Consider the following 19,895-nt stretch of genomic DNA (forward strand, 5'->3'; position numbering starts at 1 on the left):
AACCTGGAATTCACCATTTCTGCAAGACTGGCTGAGCAGTGAGCCCCCCAGGAGCTGTCTGTCTCTGTCCACCAGTGTTGGGGTTCAGGTGCCTACCACCACACTGTTCTTTTTTTTTTTTTTTACACAGATGCTTGAGATTTGAACTCAGTTTGGATCCTCATTATGCACCCAATTATGGAACTCAATTATGCACCCCCTGAACCAGCTCCCCTCGCTCAAGACTCTTTTCTTCGATTCCATGAGCAGGAGGAGGAGGGCCTAGGAACAAATTCTGACTTGAAGCATATTTGTCAGGTTATGGTACAGTCCAACCAGCCAAAGAAAGTCAACTAGGAGAGTTTCTCGAGACAAATTTTTCTTTAAAAGGTTCACAAAAGTCTGACGCTTCAAAGAAGAATGCTCTGCATTGAGTTCCCTAACACCAAGAGTAAAAATAGACCTATGGAATTGTGGCCATTTTTAAGAGTAAGTAGCCTGTTTACATTGTCAAGAAAGAAAACGCCATGACCCAAAGACAGCCAGAACTCCGCAAACCATGGCGACAAGGACAGGGCTCTCCGTTCCGCAACTGCTTTGCTGCCGCCGACCTAACCAGAGCGTGTTTGAAAAGGGACGAGGTCTTCGCATCATGGACAGTTTGCTGGGCCCCTCCCTCACACACCACCGCTGTGTGAGGCTCGGGCATGTCCGAGGTGCCCGACCACAAGGAAGCCCACTAAAGATCGTCAGACTCTGGGATTGTGACTGAATTCTTTCGCAGGGATTCTAGTGAAAACGCGGTTGGAGAAAGCGGCCTGGATTCCGGGATGTGCTCCATTCTGTATTTCTCAATGTACGGGGCAGCAACTTCCCAGACCTGAGAGGCAAGGAGGGGACAAAGTCGAACCGGGGACAAGGTTGTTTCCACAATGCTGTGATGAAACGTGAGCTTCGCCCCAAATCAAAGCACACCTTCTGTACCTGGCCAAACACATAGCAGCTCGCTTGCTTGTACTTGGGGCCATTTGACACAGACTCCGTGTCAATTAGCTGCTGGATACATTCAAGGATTTTAAAATGCAAAGTCCAAAACCAAGCTCACGTTGTAAAGGTGTTGAAGCTGCTTCCTACTTCGGAGCAAAGCGAGCAAATCCACAAAACCCAAACAGAACCTTGGCAGCTCAGAGCGGAACTCTGCATGCTTACTCGGGAATCTGGTAGAGAGAGCAGCGCACAAGGCTTGGAAGCTGAAAAGGTGGTGCAGGGAATTCCCCCAAGGTTGTGTTTCTAGGGCCAGAAGTGTGCAAATACGGCCCGTGTTCCAGTTCTATAAGCATCACCAGGGACAAGCCAGCGTCAGCTTCCACCCTTCACCGGGAATGGAAGCTGAGTTGGTATACAATGATAAGACTGTCACCTGCACGGCCAGGCTTTCCTCTCCATCTGCCAACCTATTTTCTTAAGGCTCCATTTTTGGCTTGTAGTTTCCTTTCTTTCTGCTTGTGGCCCCTGACAGCCAAGGAATCTTTCCCATCCTATGACCTCACAAGATACACTCTTAACTAGTGTGGTGGCTCCTACCTGAATCCTAATACCCTTTGGTTCTGGAATATACCAAGGGGAAGAAAATTGGCCTAAGCTTGTGGCCATCCTGGGCTGCTCAATGAGGCCTGAGCCAGCCTGAGCTACACAGTCTGAGATACTATCTAAAACACCCTGGAAAAGAACATGTATTCTTTACAAGCTAACCCCCTCATGGGAGATGTGTTCCCTCAAAGGATATAGAAATCAGAGTTGTGAAGTTTAAAGGGAAAGTTTGTTCCCCCAAACAGTCAAGGCTCTAAGGGAAATCAAGTGATTCTAGGGAATGTGACACCAATGACTCAAAAGTTTTAAAGCATTTTTAAAAAAGTGTGTGTGTGAGTGTGTGTGTGTGTGTGTGGCATATATGTAAAAGATATATCTATTACATACATATGCATACATCTTATATATTAGAGGCATATAAAATATACGTGTGTATTAATTTGCATAGGCTGCATGCTTTTGTTTTGTGTGTGTGTATTTTAAAAGATGACCCAGCCTTTTAGGCATCTGTATCAAGTTCCCAAGTCTATGGCCAATATCACCAAAGGAGATGAGCGGCAAAGAAAACTATCTTGCCGAGCAGGCAGGTACAGGGACACAGTGGAACCCTGGGACTTCACAGTGTCTTCTTCACTGGGTGGTGGGAGCTGTGCTAACCTCAGCAGGAGAAAGTGTGTTAGGGTGGCAGAGGACAGCTTACAGAAGGCTAATGAGCTACCGCCTCATAGTCTCCTCATGAATACCGTCTCCACCCTCCACTTAAAACCACGTCTAATCCGTCCATAGTCAGTATCTGGGTCCAAGCCGGGTCTTTGGGGGAACTATCAACGGCCTTTCATCATCTTGCAAATCAGCCCTCTACTTTTGTGTTCTCTCCCTAGGGAGAGCCAGGAGAGACAGGCTAAGACAGTGCCTCTCCACCCTCAGCTCCCACTTCCCTTCCTCACGCCCATCAAGCGGTCAGCTTGCCTTTTGCTCCAGAAGTAGCCTGTGGGCTGCTTCGATGTCCGGGGCCATGAAGCGATCTTTGATCCAGGGCCTACATTGAAAGCAGATCAAGCCATCAGCCGCAGCACACCTGCCTCTGCACAGACCCACCGCTCGGAAATGGGGTCAGTCCCGGTGAAATGGGGTCAGTCCCGGAGGCCCATTGGCTTTACCTGACCACAGAGCGCACCAGGTCGTACACCTTCTCCAGCGGAGTGGTTGTTTTCAGGGGCCGTAGAAACTCTATGCCCTGGCAGGCAGCAAGAAGTTCAATGGCCAGGACTGAAACAAAAACATGGAAGCAATCAATGGTCAGCTCAAGCCTGGCTTCATCCCCATGGGGCCGACATCAGAGTTGGAACTATCAGGAGCCACCTGCATGGACAGCTGGCTTTCTGTGTAGTGATAGAATGAAATTACCTTAAAAGTGCTGGCATTACAGGTATGCACCTATTACAACCAGTTTATGTGGTGCCTGGATTGAATCCAGGGCCTGAGCATGCTAGGAAGCAAACACTATACCAACTGAGCTACATACACACAGCTCCAGGCCTAAGTTAGTTTTAATTTAAGCCTCTTTTTTTTTTTTTTTTTCCTCTTGGGTTTTTGAGACAGTGTTTTACTGTGTAACAGCCTTGACTGTCCTGGAACTCGCTCTGTAGAACAGGCTGGCCTTGAACTCACAAAGATCCACCTGCCTCTGCCTCCCAAGGGCTGGGATTCAAAGTGTGGGCCACCACTGTTCAGCTTAAACCTCTTTTTCTAAGCTCTTGGTTGTATTTTCATTGATGAGCTGGAGAATTGAAAGATTTACCGGGAGAGATTGGCAGTGTTCAGAACCCACCAAGGGGGCTGCCCGTTAGGCTCCATTGGCACAATCTGCCAGTCCTCCTTTCACCAAGGTTTGCCAGCCGGTGGTTATGTCATGTGGATGGGGAGGGGGCGCTACCTGAGAACCCCATCCCTGCTTGGAGTCCCAATTTCACTAAATAATGATGCGGCTCTTCTAGGTCCACAGTGGATTATTTACCCTCTCTCCTCTGTGACCTTTCTGTACTCACCTGAATGTGTAACGTGCTTTATAAACTGAAAAGCAAGAAGTCAAATATTTTTAATATACCATCTGGGCTAACCACTGTGAACAAAAGTCCTCAAGAGGGGAGGAAAACCTATGTTAAAGATTCTAGCTGAGCGGTGGTGGCACACACCTTAATCCCAGCACTCAGGCGACAGAGGCAGGTGGATCTCTGTGAGTTTGAGGCCAGCCTGGTCTACAGATCAAGATCCAGGACAGGCACCAAAACTACACGGAGAAACCCTGTCTCGAAAAACCAAAATAAATCAATAAATAAATAAATAAATTCTACAAAGCTAATGGACTGATTAGAACTCTGTGATGGTTGAAGGTTGGAATACTGCAAATCCAACCCGAACCATCTTGGGCTATTGTTAGTCCATTTAATAGCTATCCATTGCTCACCTCTGTGTCTGATCTAACACCCACGTGACTACCCAGTGAAACCCTCTGGGATATATTAACTTAGCATATCACCATTTCCCTCCAACCCAGAGCTAAGAATGGCACCAAATAGCATCCGAGACTATGGCAGAGAATCCTCTGCTCTACGGTAACCCACCTACCTGACGCTCCCACTAAGGTGCCTGGATTTAGGATGTGCTTTTGCTCTGGAACTATAAAAACTTCACAAATGGTTACCATGTTGGCACATGGAACTTGGGGTAACCTAAATAACCCAAATCTGTGTTCCCGGGCCACGACCATTCACAGAATAAACTCTAGAATAAGCCATCTCGTATCCCCTCGGAGGTGAGCGCTGTGCTTCTTATCTTGACAGGGAGTGGTGAAGACAATGGACTTGAACCTGGGTTTAGATCCCATCACCGACATTGAGACTGTACAGCTTTGGGGATGTGGACCTCTGCTTTGGTTGCCAGATCTGTCAAAGGGGACGACAGTCCAGGCCTCCCTAGGGTGACAGTACTGTATTATTATCTTATAGATTAAATGAGTCACAAGGTCGGATACAAGTAGAAATGTCTGATACATATTCGTAACATGTTGGATTACCTGTGTTGTGACAGATGTAGCCAAAGGCAGATAGCAACAGGTGAGCACATATTGGAAAAATAAACATGAAACACTGAGAGAAAACCTAAGTTGCTACTTGTGATGCGTTTTGCTCTGTAACCAGCGGTCCCCTAAAATCCATCAACTGTGCAAGGGCTGTGTGCATCTTCATCCAGCTGGATGCTTTTCATCCAGTGCTCTTTTGAAAACAAGCCCAAGGGCCACCCTAACTGTGTGAGTTATCGTTCAAGCACATCAAAAATATTTGGCAAGTCCGGGCAATGCCGTCTGGTTTTAGGATGGATTTCTTCATCTTAGAAAAATCCACATGGATTAAAACTACCCTCAGCCTGTTAGCTTTTAGGTCTTCAATAGGCACACCGCTATCTGCATAACCACAGAGGTTAAGAATAGAGTAAGGGCTGGGGAGCGGCAGGAGACAGAAGGAAATCCTAAGGTAAGGGAGATAAAATATACAGTTATGGAAGAGACAGGGTTGGGGGGCTGCAAAGGGAGGGTTAAACAGAGAAAGGGGAGAAAAGGAGGAAATATGGGGAGTCAACAAACACTAAGGGCCATCTGAGGGGTCATATGAAACCTAGTACAATAGAAGCATATATATATGTATATACATATACATATATATGTGTGTGTATATATAGATATGTATATATACATACATACATATATGAAAGAAATCTAAGTGGAATCATCAGATAACAGGGAAGATAATGTCCCAACTAGACTTCTCACACCAGTAACTGAAATCTCCAGTGCCAGGAACGGGTTACATCTAATTGACTTGTTGGCCAACGTGCCCCATAGAAACCCCCAAGCCACTCAGGCTATTTCCAAGCGTGCTGGTAGCTTTCCATAAGCTGACAGTAAGGTGCTGTGGCTGAAGACAACATCTACGTATCTCACTGAACACGGAGGAGCCAAGCCGGTGCCTACCCGGAGCCTTCACCCCTGCTGACTGGTTTTCACTGCACTGGAAGGTACTCTGTACGCCACTAGAAGAGAAAGCTAAACACCAACCATGGTATAAACCCCTCCACCTACAATGGTGACCAGTCTGCATGACGCACTGAAGCAATAGTGGTACAAAAGTTGTGGGAGTCGCCAACCACTCTCTGATTGGATTTGAAGCCCACTCCATGAGATGAAACCCATGCCTGACACTGCTCAGGTGGCCAAGATCCTGAGACTAGATTGGCCATGGACCTAGAGAAAAAAAACACCACCACCACCAAATGCTATTGTTCTAATAAAGGAACATAGCAATAAAATCACTCCTAATGACATTCTGCTATACCCGTAGATCAGTGTCTCACTCAGCCATCATCAAAAAGATTCCTCCTGGAGTAGACGGGAACTAATGTAGAGACTCACAGCTGGGCACTGGGCAGAGAGCGAGAGACCTTGGAACACTCAGTTCTAAATGGGATGTCTTCGTGGAACCTCTCCCCTCAGGTCTTAGAGGAGGAAGAAAGATTGTAAGAGCCAGAGGGGATGGAAGAGACCAAGGAAACAGTGCCTTCCAGACACACCAGGACTGACATGCATATGGACTCACACAGACTGTGGCAGCATGCACAGGACCTGCACAGGTTCAAGCCAGATGGGGCCCCAGGAGTGAGAAAGGAAGTAGACACAAGCCCCCATCCCATCCCTAGCCCAGAAGCTATCTGACAACTGCTTACAAAGGAGAAATGAGTTTTCTTCAGGGAGCATCACTGGGTAGACAAAACACACTTAAGAGAGGCCCTGTGCCCAGCACGAGACAGCCAAAACAAAATGAATGCAGTGTTATTGTTGGAGCTGATTTTGTCTTTCCATGGGTTTTGTGTGGGTGCATGGGTATGTATATTTCTCTGTCTCTGTGTGTGTGTATATGTGTGTGTGTGTGTGTGTGTGTGTATGTTTACGTGCTTTTCCCTTTTTCTTCTGTTTGCTTTGTTTATTCTGGTTTGTTATTTGTTTTATTGGCCTTTCTGAGGACCTAGGAGGTGATGGGGGAGGGGAAACTGTGATTGGAATGGAAACGGTGACCAGAATGTACTCTAGGAAAAAAAAATTTACTGCAAATTAAAAAGAAATAAGCCGGGCGGTGGTGGCGCACGCCTTTAATCCCAGCACTCGGGAGGCAGAGGCAGGCGGATCTCTGTGAGTTCCAGGCCAACCTGGGCTACAGAGTGAGTTCCAGGAAAGGCGCAAAGCTACACAGAGAAACCCTGTCTTGAAAAACCAAAATAATAATAATAATAATAATAATAATAATAATAATAATAAAATAAAAATAAAAAAATAAAAAGAAATAAAACTATCCTAAGCAAATAAATAGCAGCGCTTCTTAGCTATCTTGCGAATGTATATGTTACTCAGATGCATTGAAAACACATCTGGTGCTTTTACCTACCACGGGGCTAATTTAAATGCACGACCTTGTCTCTAGAACTGTCTTGACTTCATACCCCTTGACCCCCTTCAGAGCTCTGCCGCCCTGTGTTCTACGAGGTGTTCCCTTCGACCCAGTTTCTTCCCTTCTTCCAGTCACCCGTTATCCTTCAAGTCCCCTTTCATCCCCATGCAACTGCTTCAGCAAGGCCACGCTCCTGCACCTCATACCCCTGGTCACCTCCGGCTACCTCTATATACACGGAGCACTGACCATCGATCACCCAGCAGCACTTCCCCCAGGCGTTGGCCTCTGTTCTTGGATGCCCCATGGCGTCACTGTAATGCATCCTGAAACAACTTACTTTTTGCATGCCTCTTCCCTTTCCCTCATAAATAACAGTAATTCACTTCACACACACACACACACACACACACACACACACACACACACAGAGAGAGAGAGAGAGAGAGAGAGAGAGAGAGAGAGAGAGAGAGAGAGAGCGCACCATATGTTATTCAGGTCTTACTCATGGGTTCTCCTTTGAAGATGCAAATTTCATTTTTTGCCCTCATTCAACTCCTGGTATTGCCCTCATTCAACTCCTGTTATCAGACCTTTCCTCTCAGCCAGGATGCCGTACCACACCCAACAAAATTAAACAGCTGAGCCCTGATATCATCAGCACCAAATACATATTCAAAATCCCCATTTCTGATCCCTTCAGATCTCATCAGGTTCTGCCTTTTCCTCCTATAAGTCTCTACCCTTCAGCATTTTGTTAATTACCACAAAGAGCTGTCAGGCTGGCCAGGGTTTGCGTCTCCAAACAGACTTGGTTTCTGTGAGGGCAGGAGATGGGTGCCTCTCGCCCACTCTGCTCCGTACTCCGCTCAAGTGGCAGGTGCCTGTCGACACTTTCCATACTCCCATGCTGGTGACGTAAGCAAGGACAGCGAGTGGGCACTGTGACAGGCAGGCCCAGATCTCCTACTCAGAGCCAGCACTACTGGATTCCAGAATTTGAAGATGTTTGCTGAACATTTATAATCAAAACAAACTTAAGTAACAAACCCATCACCAACTGGCTTGTAATACAGCTGGTTCTTACCTACCTGTTGCTGATTTCCCTTCCATGTTATGAACAGAGAGCAAAACACTGATGAACCAGGCAACCATTTGCCGCCGTGCACACATGTGAACACTAAATCGGAACCAGGCCCATCTAGCGATATGGCCAAGGCGGACGAGATCCTTGCCATTGTGGAAAGACAAACAGACCCAGAGGCACCGGGTGCTGTCAGAACAAAACAAAACAAAACAAAAAAAAGGAAGGAAAAATGCCAGCTGCTGTTCTGGCTGAAGCCAAGGGAGACGTGTGAGAAGTCTGAGCAGCGACATGGATGGAGTGGGACCAGGCACGTCCTCGGAGTGGGGGCTGCAGGTGATGTGTTCCCCGGCACCACAGGACATCACTGTGGCTCCGGGATGGAGAGAACGTAAGAGAAGGGGCAGCAAGGGGCAGAATACCAGATCGTGCCGGGCTTCTAGGAAGTGGGGTGGGTAAGGAAGTTTTGAATGCTGGAAAGCAACTGGTACATTTCCAGCTGGGGCATGGTGTGGTCTCGATTACGTTTGAGGTTGCGTTACCTTTGTGGATGCTCGCCCTGTTTCTTGCTGGGTGGCAACTGCGTAGGAGATTAAGGAGGAGGAGGTGACAAGTTTTTGGAAGACAGCGTTGGTGTGTCGATGGATCAGATAGAAGAAGTGGGGATAGATAAGGGCCAACCGTCACAGTTTGGTCGGGGCTGGGCATCTAGATAGACAGATACCACGTGCAGCTGAGGATATGGAGAAATGAGTGTAGGCACGTAACATCCACTCCGGATGGCAATACAACTCCGGCTGGCTCCCATAAAGATGGGTGGAGAGTTACTGTATGGCCCCAGCCATTCCAGTCCAGGCAAAAACTCAAATCAATGTCACTACATCAGAAAATGCCCAGGGGAAAGAAAACATGAAACTGATAGTGCAAAGAAGCGACCAGAAAACTAGCCTGGCATGTTGCTGAGTCAAAAGCCAGGAGGAGAGCCAGGGCCACAGGACGACCCTGGAGGAGAAGCAGCTTGGAATGCTGACAGCAGAATTTAAAAACAGGGACCTGGAATCCCTGGAAACCCAACCGACAGGCTGAGGCGCTGCGGTGGCTGGGGGATTTTGAATATGTATTTGGTGCTGATGATATCAGGGCTCAGCTGTTTAATTTTGTTGGGTGTGGTACGGCGTCCTGGTTGAGAGGAAAGGTCTGATAACAGGAGTTGAATGAGGGCAATACCAGTAGACATGTTAATGTGGATGGGGGAAGGCCACACAAAGAACTACAGGCAACTGAGGAACGCTGAGAACAGGAGAATTAAGTCTTCCCCTCCGAGAAACACGCCAAGTGTTTGTCCAATACCAAACATCCAGTTCACGTTATACACACCTGGCGGGTGATACTTAGGAATATATGCATATATACGTGTGTGTGCGTGTGTGTGTGTGTGTGTGTGTGTGTGTGTGTGTGTGTGTATGCACATAAATGTTGGGACTCCTGGAGGCCAGAGGTGGCTAGATGACTCCAGAGTTGGAGTTACAGGCAGTTACCTGACATGGATTCTGATGACTAAACTTAAGTTCTCTACAAGAGCCGGCAGTGTGGCGCACACCTTTAATCCCAGCACTCGGGAGGCAGAGCCAGGTGGATCTCTGTGAGTTCCAGGCCAGCCTGGGCTACAGAGTGAGATCCAGGACAGGCTCCAAAGCTACACAGAGAAACTCTGTCTCAAAAAAAAAAAAAAAAAAGTTCTCTACAAGAGTATTAAGTGCTTTTAATCACTGAGCCATCTCTCTAGCCTGGAACTATTCATATTAAAGAGAGAAAGTATATATGAACAACATGGAGATTTGCTTGCAGATAATTTGGGAAAACAAAAAAACGGGAAGCAAATATTTGGGCTTTTGAATCAATTGAGGCTTGCTAGGGTTCATGGTCCTCTTCTCTCCACTTTCAAATATCAAAAACAAACAAACAAAAACCCCACCTCATTAAAACAAAGCTATACAAGGAACCAGATTCTCTCTGCATAGATCCTTAGTTCTTAGTCTTCAGTGAGGGACAGAAACACCTGGAAAGCTCTTAGCTACACTCCCCTCTTCTCCCTAGTGTTTCTGGGAGTGGTCAGAGGATCTGTATTTCAAATGGGTTTCCAAAGAATACTGATTCTGTGGGCAGTGATTCTATTCCGAGAAAGACCCGCCTCCCAGTGCTGCCTTTACCTTGTTCTACATGCTCGACGACCCTGAGGGCCTTCCTGGCTGCCCATCCTCCCATGGAGACGTGGTCCTCCGTGGCGGCGCTGGTCGAGAGTGAGTCCACAGATGAAGGATGACAGAGAGCCTTGTTCTCAGAAACTGCAAGAGACCAGTGCAAGGGAAGTAGAATCCCTAAAAGAAATGCTGCCCAAGTAATACACAGCTCCCCTCAACGTCTCCACAGCATGGAAGGACCTCTCCAGGGGCCCTTGACCATGTGGTGGTGCCCAGCCACAGTGGAAAGCCACACACGGGTCTGTGTTCTCCCAAAGTGGGAAGGGTCCTGCGATCCTGGTGTGTTCGGAGATAAGGAAGAGATGAGAATGTGGGCAGGCTCATATAACAAAACCATGCCAAAAAGTACTAGAAGCATTCAGCATGCCCTCGAGATGGGTGGGGATGGGGTGGGGTGGGAGCATGATGGATGGATGAGTCTAGCTACTCTAGAGCGATTTGCTTACGTTGGAAGAAAAGCCAGATTAGCATTTAGGGCTGGCACTGAGAACCAATGCTGAGTCTGCAGATCTTGGGCAACACTGAAGAGCTCAGACGGTTCCAAGACCATGCAAGTAGGTGTGTGGGGCTTGAACAGGGCTTCGAGATAACCAGTGATGTCTAGGAAGTGAGGGGCATCTACACTGGGGTCTCTCAAACCTGAGTTCCCACATTAGCTAGCAGTCTTGCTACAGTGCAGATACTGAGTTTGGGATAGGCTCTGAGTTCCCATTACTTTAATAAACTCCCACGTGATGCCATATTGTTGCCGTACGGCATCCTTCATATGCCATACGGAAGACTATACCTTAAGGAGCAGAGACCCAAACCTTGTTCTCAGTTCTGGATGTTAGGAAAGGTCAAACTCAAAGTCTTTTCTCCTCTTCCACTGATCTAGAAAACAGCTTCTCTTTTTGAGGATGTAAGACACTGGTTCTCAACCTGTGGGTCGTGACCCCTGGGCTCAAACAACCCTTTCACAGGGGTTGGCTAGCACCTTCAGAAAACACAGCTGTTTACATTATGAGTCATAATAGTAACAAAGTTACAGCTATGAAGTAGCAATGAAGATAATTTTATGGTTGGGGGGGGATCACTGCAACATGAAGAACTGTATTAAAAGGTCGCAGCATTTGGAAGGCTGTGAACCACTGATAGAAGGAATCCCACCCCTCAGGGATCCAGGTTTAAACTAGGGGGACCAGCTCTGTCCTGGTTTGTGCAAGATCTCTCAGGTTCTGGCACTCAAAATTGTACCCTGGTACCGTATGAAATGAGGGCTGTGTTGACCAGAACCTTTGTAGGAAGTACAGACTTCCAAGTACCCAAAAGGTAAACGAATTACTGAATTAGATAAGAAAGTCCATTTTCAGCGGGCAACTCATGAGGATGAACTCATTCAAGCCAGTCTCCCCAAGGCCCATAGTCTTGTCTAGAACTCAAGCCCTGTTGTCCCATGACCTCCATAAAGGGTGAAGTCTCTGTGTTAGGATGTGCTTTAGAAACCACGAAGTGAGCAAGTAGATAATACCAGGCCAGAGAAGACAGTGAACTCGGTAGTTCTCGATAAGTGGCTTGTATTGAGTTTGAGTGAGAGGCATGAGCCGGAAAGAGCTTCAGAATATCTTATTATATCCCATGCCTTTGAGTCCAGCACTGGGAAGTCAGAGGCAGATGAATCTCTTCAAAGATCCAGATCAGCTTGGTCTACCTCTGAGTTCTCTGCTAGCTAGGGCTGTCTCCAAAAACAAGGACTCTCCAGGCAGTCATGGCGCACGCCTTTAATCCCAGCACTCGGGAGGCAGACGCAGACAGATCTCTGTGAGTTCAAGGCCAGCCTGGTCTACAGAGTGAGATCCAGGACAGGCTCCAAAGCTACAGAGAAACCCTGTCTCCAAAAAACCAAACCAGGGACTCTTATTAAATAGAAATTACTGTTTAGTTAGTGCTCCTGAGGCTAAGCAGAGCCCAAGACCTCATATGTATAATTAGTCCATTTAATACTCAAGACAGCCCGATTTAAGGTACAGTTATCATCACATACTCTACACCGCAGAGAGCTGAGGAATTATCACCAAGATAAAGAGGCCTGACACCACACTGATTATAAACGGCAGATCTGAGGTTTAGATGCCACTGGATGCTTTCAATTAACCATCATGTTACCTAGTCCTCTGAGGTAGGACTGTTAAAGAAAATACAGGATGCTCAGCTGAATTGGGATTTTTGGATTAAAAACCAGTGTTTGGTTGTTTTTGTTTTGTTTTGTTTTAAGCACAAGTAGATCCCAAGTAATCCAAATAGAACTGGGCATCCTACATTTCTGGTTGTTGTTGAATCTGGCTACTCTATTTTAAGATTATGTACTGATGAACGCAAGATGCTTGGTATGGACCAGCAGCAGGAACAGAGAGAGTGGACTCCTGAGAATCCTGAACAATCCCACTGCCCCAGCAGCCTAGTGACAATCCCACCCTTGGAGGAGACACAGTTCCCGCAGTGCATCCCAGCCATCATCCCAGCAACCAACAGCATCTAGGCCAGGACCCCAGGCAGCCTCGTACCCACAGCACGTGCCTGGGAAGGAAGGTTTTCAGAACCGTAAAGCGGTTTCATTGTAAGGAATGGGTATGGTTTGATTGAGAGGAATGATACCAAGAAAGATGTGTGGAGACAGTCAAGGTTGCAGGCCCTGGTGGAATTCAAGCCCAAGGCAGTAAAGACATAGCCTACTACAACCATTGTAGACCGTCTTTATGTGGTAGAGGTCCTCCATGCAGTTACCATCAGGGTTACCAGAATTATGAGAGTTAGGAAAGACCGAGGGATCAGAAGGCCAGGCCCAACAACGCCCACACTATTTTAGACAGAGGTTCCCCACTTTCTACATGCTGGGACCACCCTATTCTAACCCTCTCATGCAGGGAGACTAGATAGAGGGTGCTGACAGCCGGAGAGAGAGACAGCAAGACAGACCAGTGAGGCAGGCTGTGTTTGGGGTTACAGGCCTCGATGCCATTGGCTCCCTCATCCTGGAAGACAGCCTAGAGATGACAGTAATGGCGAGGGAAATGAGAACCAAGGAGATAAGACCCAAGGTCGGTAGCCACCTCAAAGTGTTGCAACTTCAATCACAACGCAAATACCCAGAGAATCTTAAACCACAAGATGCAAGCAGGCGATCCACCCACGGAGGACTCATCTGCTTATGCTGAGCAGGGCGGACCTGAGTAAATGGCAGTGTATCGGCCATTCCATCAAGCATTTAGTCATCCAATCAGGGACACAGGGCATGGCATTCCAGCAGCAGGAAATACAAAGATGGCAGCTGAAGACCCTAAGGACTTGTCTTTTGTCACTTGGCCACATAAGATGGAGTTATCTGTGTTGTCTACAAAGCATGTGGTTAGAATAAATACTTTTGCCTAAGGATGTCTCTTTTGGATAATGACAAAAAGGTTTTGTTGCTTATTTACTTATTTACTTATTTATTACCTCTATCTATCTATCTATCTATCTATCTATCTATCTATCTATCTATCTATCTATCTACCTATCTATCTATGTCTGGTTTTTCTCAATACGACACTGAAGGTTTTTTTTGGTTTTTAGAGACAGGGTTTCTTTGTGTAGTTTTGGTGCCTGTCCTGGAACTCACTCTGTAGACTAAGCTGGACTTGAACTCTCAGAGATCCGTCTGGCTCTGCCTCCCAAGTGCTGGAATTAAAGGTGTGTGCCACCACTGCCACCCAGTTGCCATTGAAGATTTTTAAGCTGTTTCATAATCTGGTTGAGATTATTTTTTAATTTCATTTTTAATTTGTAACAAGCTTACCATTGATTTAAGTCAACCAACTGAAAGTACCTGTTACTAAAGTGCTTAAATGATGGTGGTGGTGGTGGTGGTGGTGGTGGTGGTGGTGGTGGTGGTGGTGATAAAAAGAGATCGAGGCAGCGAGTGCACGAAGCTGGGTACCAACATGGCTATACTTGAGTTCTGCTCTGCATCCAACTACTGTGCGACATTGGAAAAGCCACTCAGCTTCACCTGGCCAATGGAGAAGACAGCAGGGCCTCGCTCCCTCCTGGTAGTGTTCCGGTTAAGTGAGGGGAAAAACGCAAGGCCGCTGGCACCAACTCTGTGGCAGGCCTTGTTCTGGTGCCTTAGTTATCTGTTCCTTGCAATCTCAAATCAGAAACTGGCTTCCCGGAAGCTTAGTCTCCAGGAGGCATATTGCTTCCTGGAAGTATTTTTATATGTTTTGAGAGCATCTTAATCTTTTAGTGGGTAGTCGATCTAATAGAAGATGTGCAGAGTTTAAGCATTCAGTCTGGCTCAAGTTTTGCCATCAACTATAATCCTCTCTGTCTTTTTTTCCCCTCTGATAGTCTTTGGGGGCAGGCAAAGCTACATAGATGAAGTTCAAATGCAATGTCAGGATTGCTTTCTCTGGGGCAATTTTCCATTTATGCCCCATGGTTGCGTTATTACCCTCCAGCATTCCCTTGTTTAGGTTTTATTTTCTCTAAGGAAATGTGGAGATTCAACCTGCTTGCTGTGCTAAACGTGAGAGGCAGGAGGTCCAAGGAGGTGGAGCAACATCCGAGCTCATGCCAAGGCAATTGCTGCCACTTTCAGGGAACCTGGGAAGCCCAGGGGCGGCTTACGTTCTGACTAACGGTAGTGTCCTTACCCAGGGCTGCTGCCGTGCAGTGGGCTATCATGAATCCCGAGTTCAGACCTCCTTCAGCCACCAGGAAGGCAGGCAGCTCGCTGAGGGAGGGGTTACACAGCCTTTCGATTCTTCTTTCACTGATGGCCGCGAGTTCATGGATGCCAATGGCCAAATAGTCCAGGGCCTAAAAGAACACCTCAGTTCAGCTGGCCTGCATTGGAATGTACTTCAGGGTCAGGAGCACACTCAGAAAGCTTACTTTGGCTGGGTATTCACCATGGAAGTTTCCTCCTGAAATTGTCTCTCCTCGACTGGCAAAAACCATCTTTCAAAACGGGTTAAGGCTTAAACATAACATTGTTGGCCACTTCAAAGGTAACTCCTACCCCATCCACTTGTTTTTAGTAGTGAAGTAGCAGTCATCCATCGTACAGATATAGGAAAAGACAAGTCTTCCCATGAGCAGTTGTTGACAGGAACACACACACACACACACACACACACACACACACACACACACATATATACACAGATACACACAGAGACACACACATACCACATACACAGACACACACAGAGACACATGCACACATACATACATACACAACACATCACACACACACACACACACACACACACACACACACATACACACACACACTGAAGGTAAATTGTGTGCTGGTAATTGGAGCCCAAAAGCTCCCTTGAGATCAGTGATGTTGACTCCCATAACTTTTCTAATCTGCCAATTTAACACTTGCAGTCAAAACCTAAAACAGTAACCACTGGTTTGAAACCAAATTCTGTTTCCTCTGTGGAGCTGTGGACCCATGCTCCATAGAAGAAGCTGTTGAATAGACAATTTGGCTGACAGAGCACACATCAAAACATCTGGAATAATCAACGCTGGGACTGTTTTTTCCCACTCTGTCCTCTGAGGTCCTGTGTGAGTGTTCAGCAGTCAACAGGCCGTACAGACGTACTTCAGTGGGAGGGAACTTTGGACTCCCGGAGTGTGATTACCCCAGGAATAATTCCAGTCTATCACACACTTTGCTTAAGCCCACAGGCACAAGGGCAAATTTAATAAAATACCCTTCATCCTGGTTCCCAAAGCTCATGTTTTCCCTCTGGGCTTTATAAACAATCTATTTAGCTATTCATTATCAGAGTTTGCATCTGTGGCATGAACCAACCTCCGAATGACAATATTCGGAAGAAGAAATTGTCTAGACTGAGTGTGTGCAGATATTTTCTTGTCATTATTCCCTAAATAATACAATAAAACAACTACTTATGTAGTGTTTACGTTGTATTAAGTGTCATGGGTAATCTAGAGAGGATTTAAACGTATACAGGAAGAAGTGTGTACACCATCCACGGTAGATTAGAGACTTGAGCACACAAAGATTTCGAGATGGGAAGAGTGTCCTACAGCCAATCCCCCACACAGACACAGTCTTCTCTCTGTCCTCTGCATCCCTGCATCAACTGCTGCTCTAATTTAAAAAAAAAACATGTTGTATTATTCTCTTGTTTCCCAACTTGGTTGGTCACTAGCATTCCAGCAACTTGTGACTTCCCTCCCTAACAAGGTGGCATTTTGCAATCAGTGCTCTTTACCTGCAGTACAACATGGAGAAACCTGTTCCCTCAGGGAGCATCAGTACTAGAGGAGCTCTCGACTATCTGAAAATTCATCCACAATCAAGAGTGTTTTGAGGAGGATTTATGGCTAACATTACAGCTGGGGGGAAATTAAATAGAAAAATGTCATCCATATCCAGTAAATTCATGCTAATCCTTTCCATTTTAACTCTTGAGTTACCCTTAAAGGTCTAACTGTGCTAGTATAGAATTGCCCCTCAGCCAGGCGGTGGTGGTGCATGCCTTCAATCCCAGCACTCAGGAGGCAGAGCCAGGCGGGATCTCTGTGAGTTCGAGGCCAGCCTGGGCTACCAAGTGAGTTCCAGGAAAGGCACAAAGCTACACAGAGAAACCCTGTCTCGAAAAACCAAAAAAAAAAAAAAAAAAAAAAAAAAAGAATTGCCCCTGCACCACTGAAGAATAAACCCATGAGATCAGGCCACACAGCAGGCGTGAGAACCACTGTTCCTTCTGGGATGAGTGAGAGATTAATAATCCCAAAGATTATCAACTGCCGGTTTGAACTCACCATGAGGTGATCTCAGAGAACATAAAATGAAATCTTAAGGCAGGCTTACAGAAAAAGCACACTCAAACCTCGGGTGAGAAGCCTCCCCCAGATGTGGGGTAACCCACCATCTGTTGGGGTAGCCCACCATCTGTTGGGGTAGCCCACCATCTGTTCACCGGGGCTGTGAGTCGCCCTCAGCCATTTCTCCCGTATGGAGAACGGAGGCAGCCGTGGAACAGGAAGAAAGAGTTCTTAAGAGGACTGCCTGTTTTCAAAGGCAGCGACGCCTCTGTGAAGACTGGACCCTGACTAATTATCTCAGCTTCAAAGAAGAAAAACAGATTCTCTAGGGGAAAGGGATCCCGTTAAGGGAAGAAAAGCGCCCCTCCACAAGGAACGAAAGCATTCTTACTGTGTGTACGGATGCAGATACTCTGGCCCGAGTCAAGCTCACACCAGAAAGAAGCCTGGGGATGGGGATGTCTTACATCACCGGAAATAAGCACCCTGCATCACTAGAACCAGGCTGAGGAAGGGAAGGCCAGCCCAGAAGGCTCTGATCAGATCCGCAACAACCTCAGCAGCGGGTTTTCAATCAGTGCCTCGGTGAAACACATCCACCATGGCTGCAGGCGCTGCCTTAATCTTTTATGGGCCAATTTTAAAAGCGCAGCATGCTGAACTCAAAGCCTAAGAGTAGGTTCACATGTCTGCTTCTGCCACTTACCGACTCTGACCTAGAAGAAGTCACCGAGTGCTTGGCCTCAGGGACTTACTCATCTACCTGTGAGATGGGGTCATTCGACACAGAGCCTCCCACAGCCAGCTAGAGAAAACAGCACATGCAAAAGATACAGGGTTGTCTGTGGCACTGTTGAGCTCTGTAGTGATGATGTCCTTCACAAACGCTATGGTGTCATTCACCACACCGTGGACCTAAAGCACAATAAAAATAAGGCCTATAATTAATATCCCAGTGAGAATGCCAATATTTCAGCTGGATAATGGTGGCACACACCTTTAATCCCAGCACTTGGGAGGCAGAGGCAGGCGGATCTCTGTGAGTTTGAGGCCAGCCTGGTCTACAAAGCCAGTTCCAGGAAAGGTGCAAAGCTACACAGAGAAATCCTGTCTCGGAAAAAAAATAAAAGCCAATATTCTTGGAAGATGGCATCTTCAGTCTTTTCCTTGTAACTGCTTTGCAGTTATGATCATAAAAAGTATAATTGGCTCCTTTAGGATATGAAGACAACTGGTGCGTTTTCAGCAAAACAGATTAGAACACATTAAGATAATACATAAAAATAAATATAAAAATAATTAGACTAATATGCAAAACGTTGTGGTATAGAAAAAAGTGCCAGCCCTGGTCACAAAGAATTGCTTTTCCAGTGGTAGGATGTAGGTAAGTTAGGTTTCTGGTTGAAACAGAGACTTGGGAAGTAGACGGTGGGAGCCTCCTTTCCGTTCATAAGAAGTAAATAAGATACTATAGGTGTGTCTTGGACATGACTCACAGAGATCACCCAGACGGTAGCCATCAAGGGCCTGATGTCATGAATCATAAAGCATCACACTAAAGATGCTCATGCCGGGTGGTGGTGGTGGTGGCGGCGGCGGCGGCGGTGGCAGCGGCGGCGGCGCACATCTTTAATCCCAGCACTCGGGAGGCAGAGCAGGCAGATCTTTGTGAGTTCGAGGCCAGCCTGGGCTATAGCATGGGTTCTAGGACAGGCACCAAAACTACACAGAGAAATCCTTTCTTGAAAAAAGAAAAAAAAAAACCAAACAACAACAAAAAGTACTCATAAGGAAAGCAGCCACCCTGCACCTTGCCCCAGGACAACCATGGTGTACTTCCTGGCTTCTCCCAGAAGTCTAGGAGATAAAGATCTATGGTCTTGGGCAAGGTGGGTACCGAAGCCTGATCATCAGGTCCTGAATTTCACAGTTGGGAAAATTCAGTGAATCAGTATTTGGAAGACACCGATAACGGAGCCCATCATTCGGAGCCGGTCATCATTCTTAGAGGAGAAGGGACCCTTAAGTCAGGACTTACTCCTACAGTGTAGTTAATCTGGCAATTCTTTCCCATAGAAGTTTCTGAACTATTACTTAATAAACTAGTCAAATAGGACGTGTTGAGTCACAGTAAGTGAGGGTAATTGTTCTAGGGAAAACACCTTTTTTATTCTCTCCACCAGATCGTGACTGACAAACTGTTTCTTGAGATGATCATAATTGCTCATCAGTCAGATTATGTAAAAAAAAAAAAAGCTGCACACATTTCTTATTGAAAGCTGTGTCAGAGATTCATTTTTGATTGTTTATATTTTATAATAAGATGAAGATAAAGCATGCCACATAGGCACTTGAATTCTGAAAGACTGACACTTGCCTGTGAACAGCCCTGACTGGCTGGCTGCAGTTTTTCCCTACAGAAAGAGCCAGTGAGACTCTTCAATGCTACTTAGCTGTTGTGGTACATCAACACAGGAGGTCAAGATATGGGAGGTTTGCCGGGCGTTGGTGGCGCTCGCCTTTAATCCCAGCACGCAGGAGGCAGAGGCAGGCGGATCTCTGTGAGTTCAAGGCCAGCCTGATCTATGGAGTGAGTTCCAGGAAAGGCACCAAAGTTACACAGAGAAACCCTGTCTTGGAAAAAAAAAA

General features: G+C 46.6%; 1 protein-coding gene across 1 annotated transcript in view; it reads right to left on the reverse strand.

Annotated features, from left to right (window-relative positions):
* Nucleotides 1-341: 341 nt before the first annotated feature.
* Hal (histidine ammonia-lyase) overlaps nt 342-19,895 on the reverse strand; it is a 29,059-nt gene continuing 9,505 nt past the window's right edge. The window contains 7 exon segments of the mRNA XM_028880239.2: nt 342-859; nt 2,539-2,608; nt 2,730-2,838; nt 10,362-10,496; nt 15,086-15,251; nt 15,327-15,392; nt 18,081-18,161. Of these exon segments, the coding sequence (XP_028736072.1) occupies nt 719-859; nt 2,539-2,608; nt 2,730-2,838; nt 10,362-10,496; nt 15,086-15,251; nt 15,327-15,392; nt 18,081-18,161 (768 nt within the window). The 3' untranslated portion in view covers nt 342-718.

This window comes from Peromyscus leucopus, chromosome 18 (assembly GCF_004664715.2).
Source record: "Peromyscus leucopus breed LL Stock chromosome 18, UCI_PerLeu_2.1, whole genome shotgun sequence".
NCBI lineage: Eukaryota > Metazoa > Chordata > Mammalia > Rodentia > Cricetidae > Peromyscus > Peromyscus leucopus.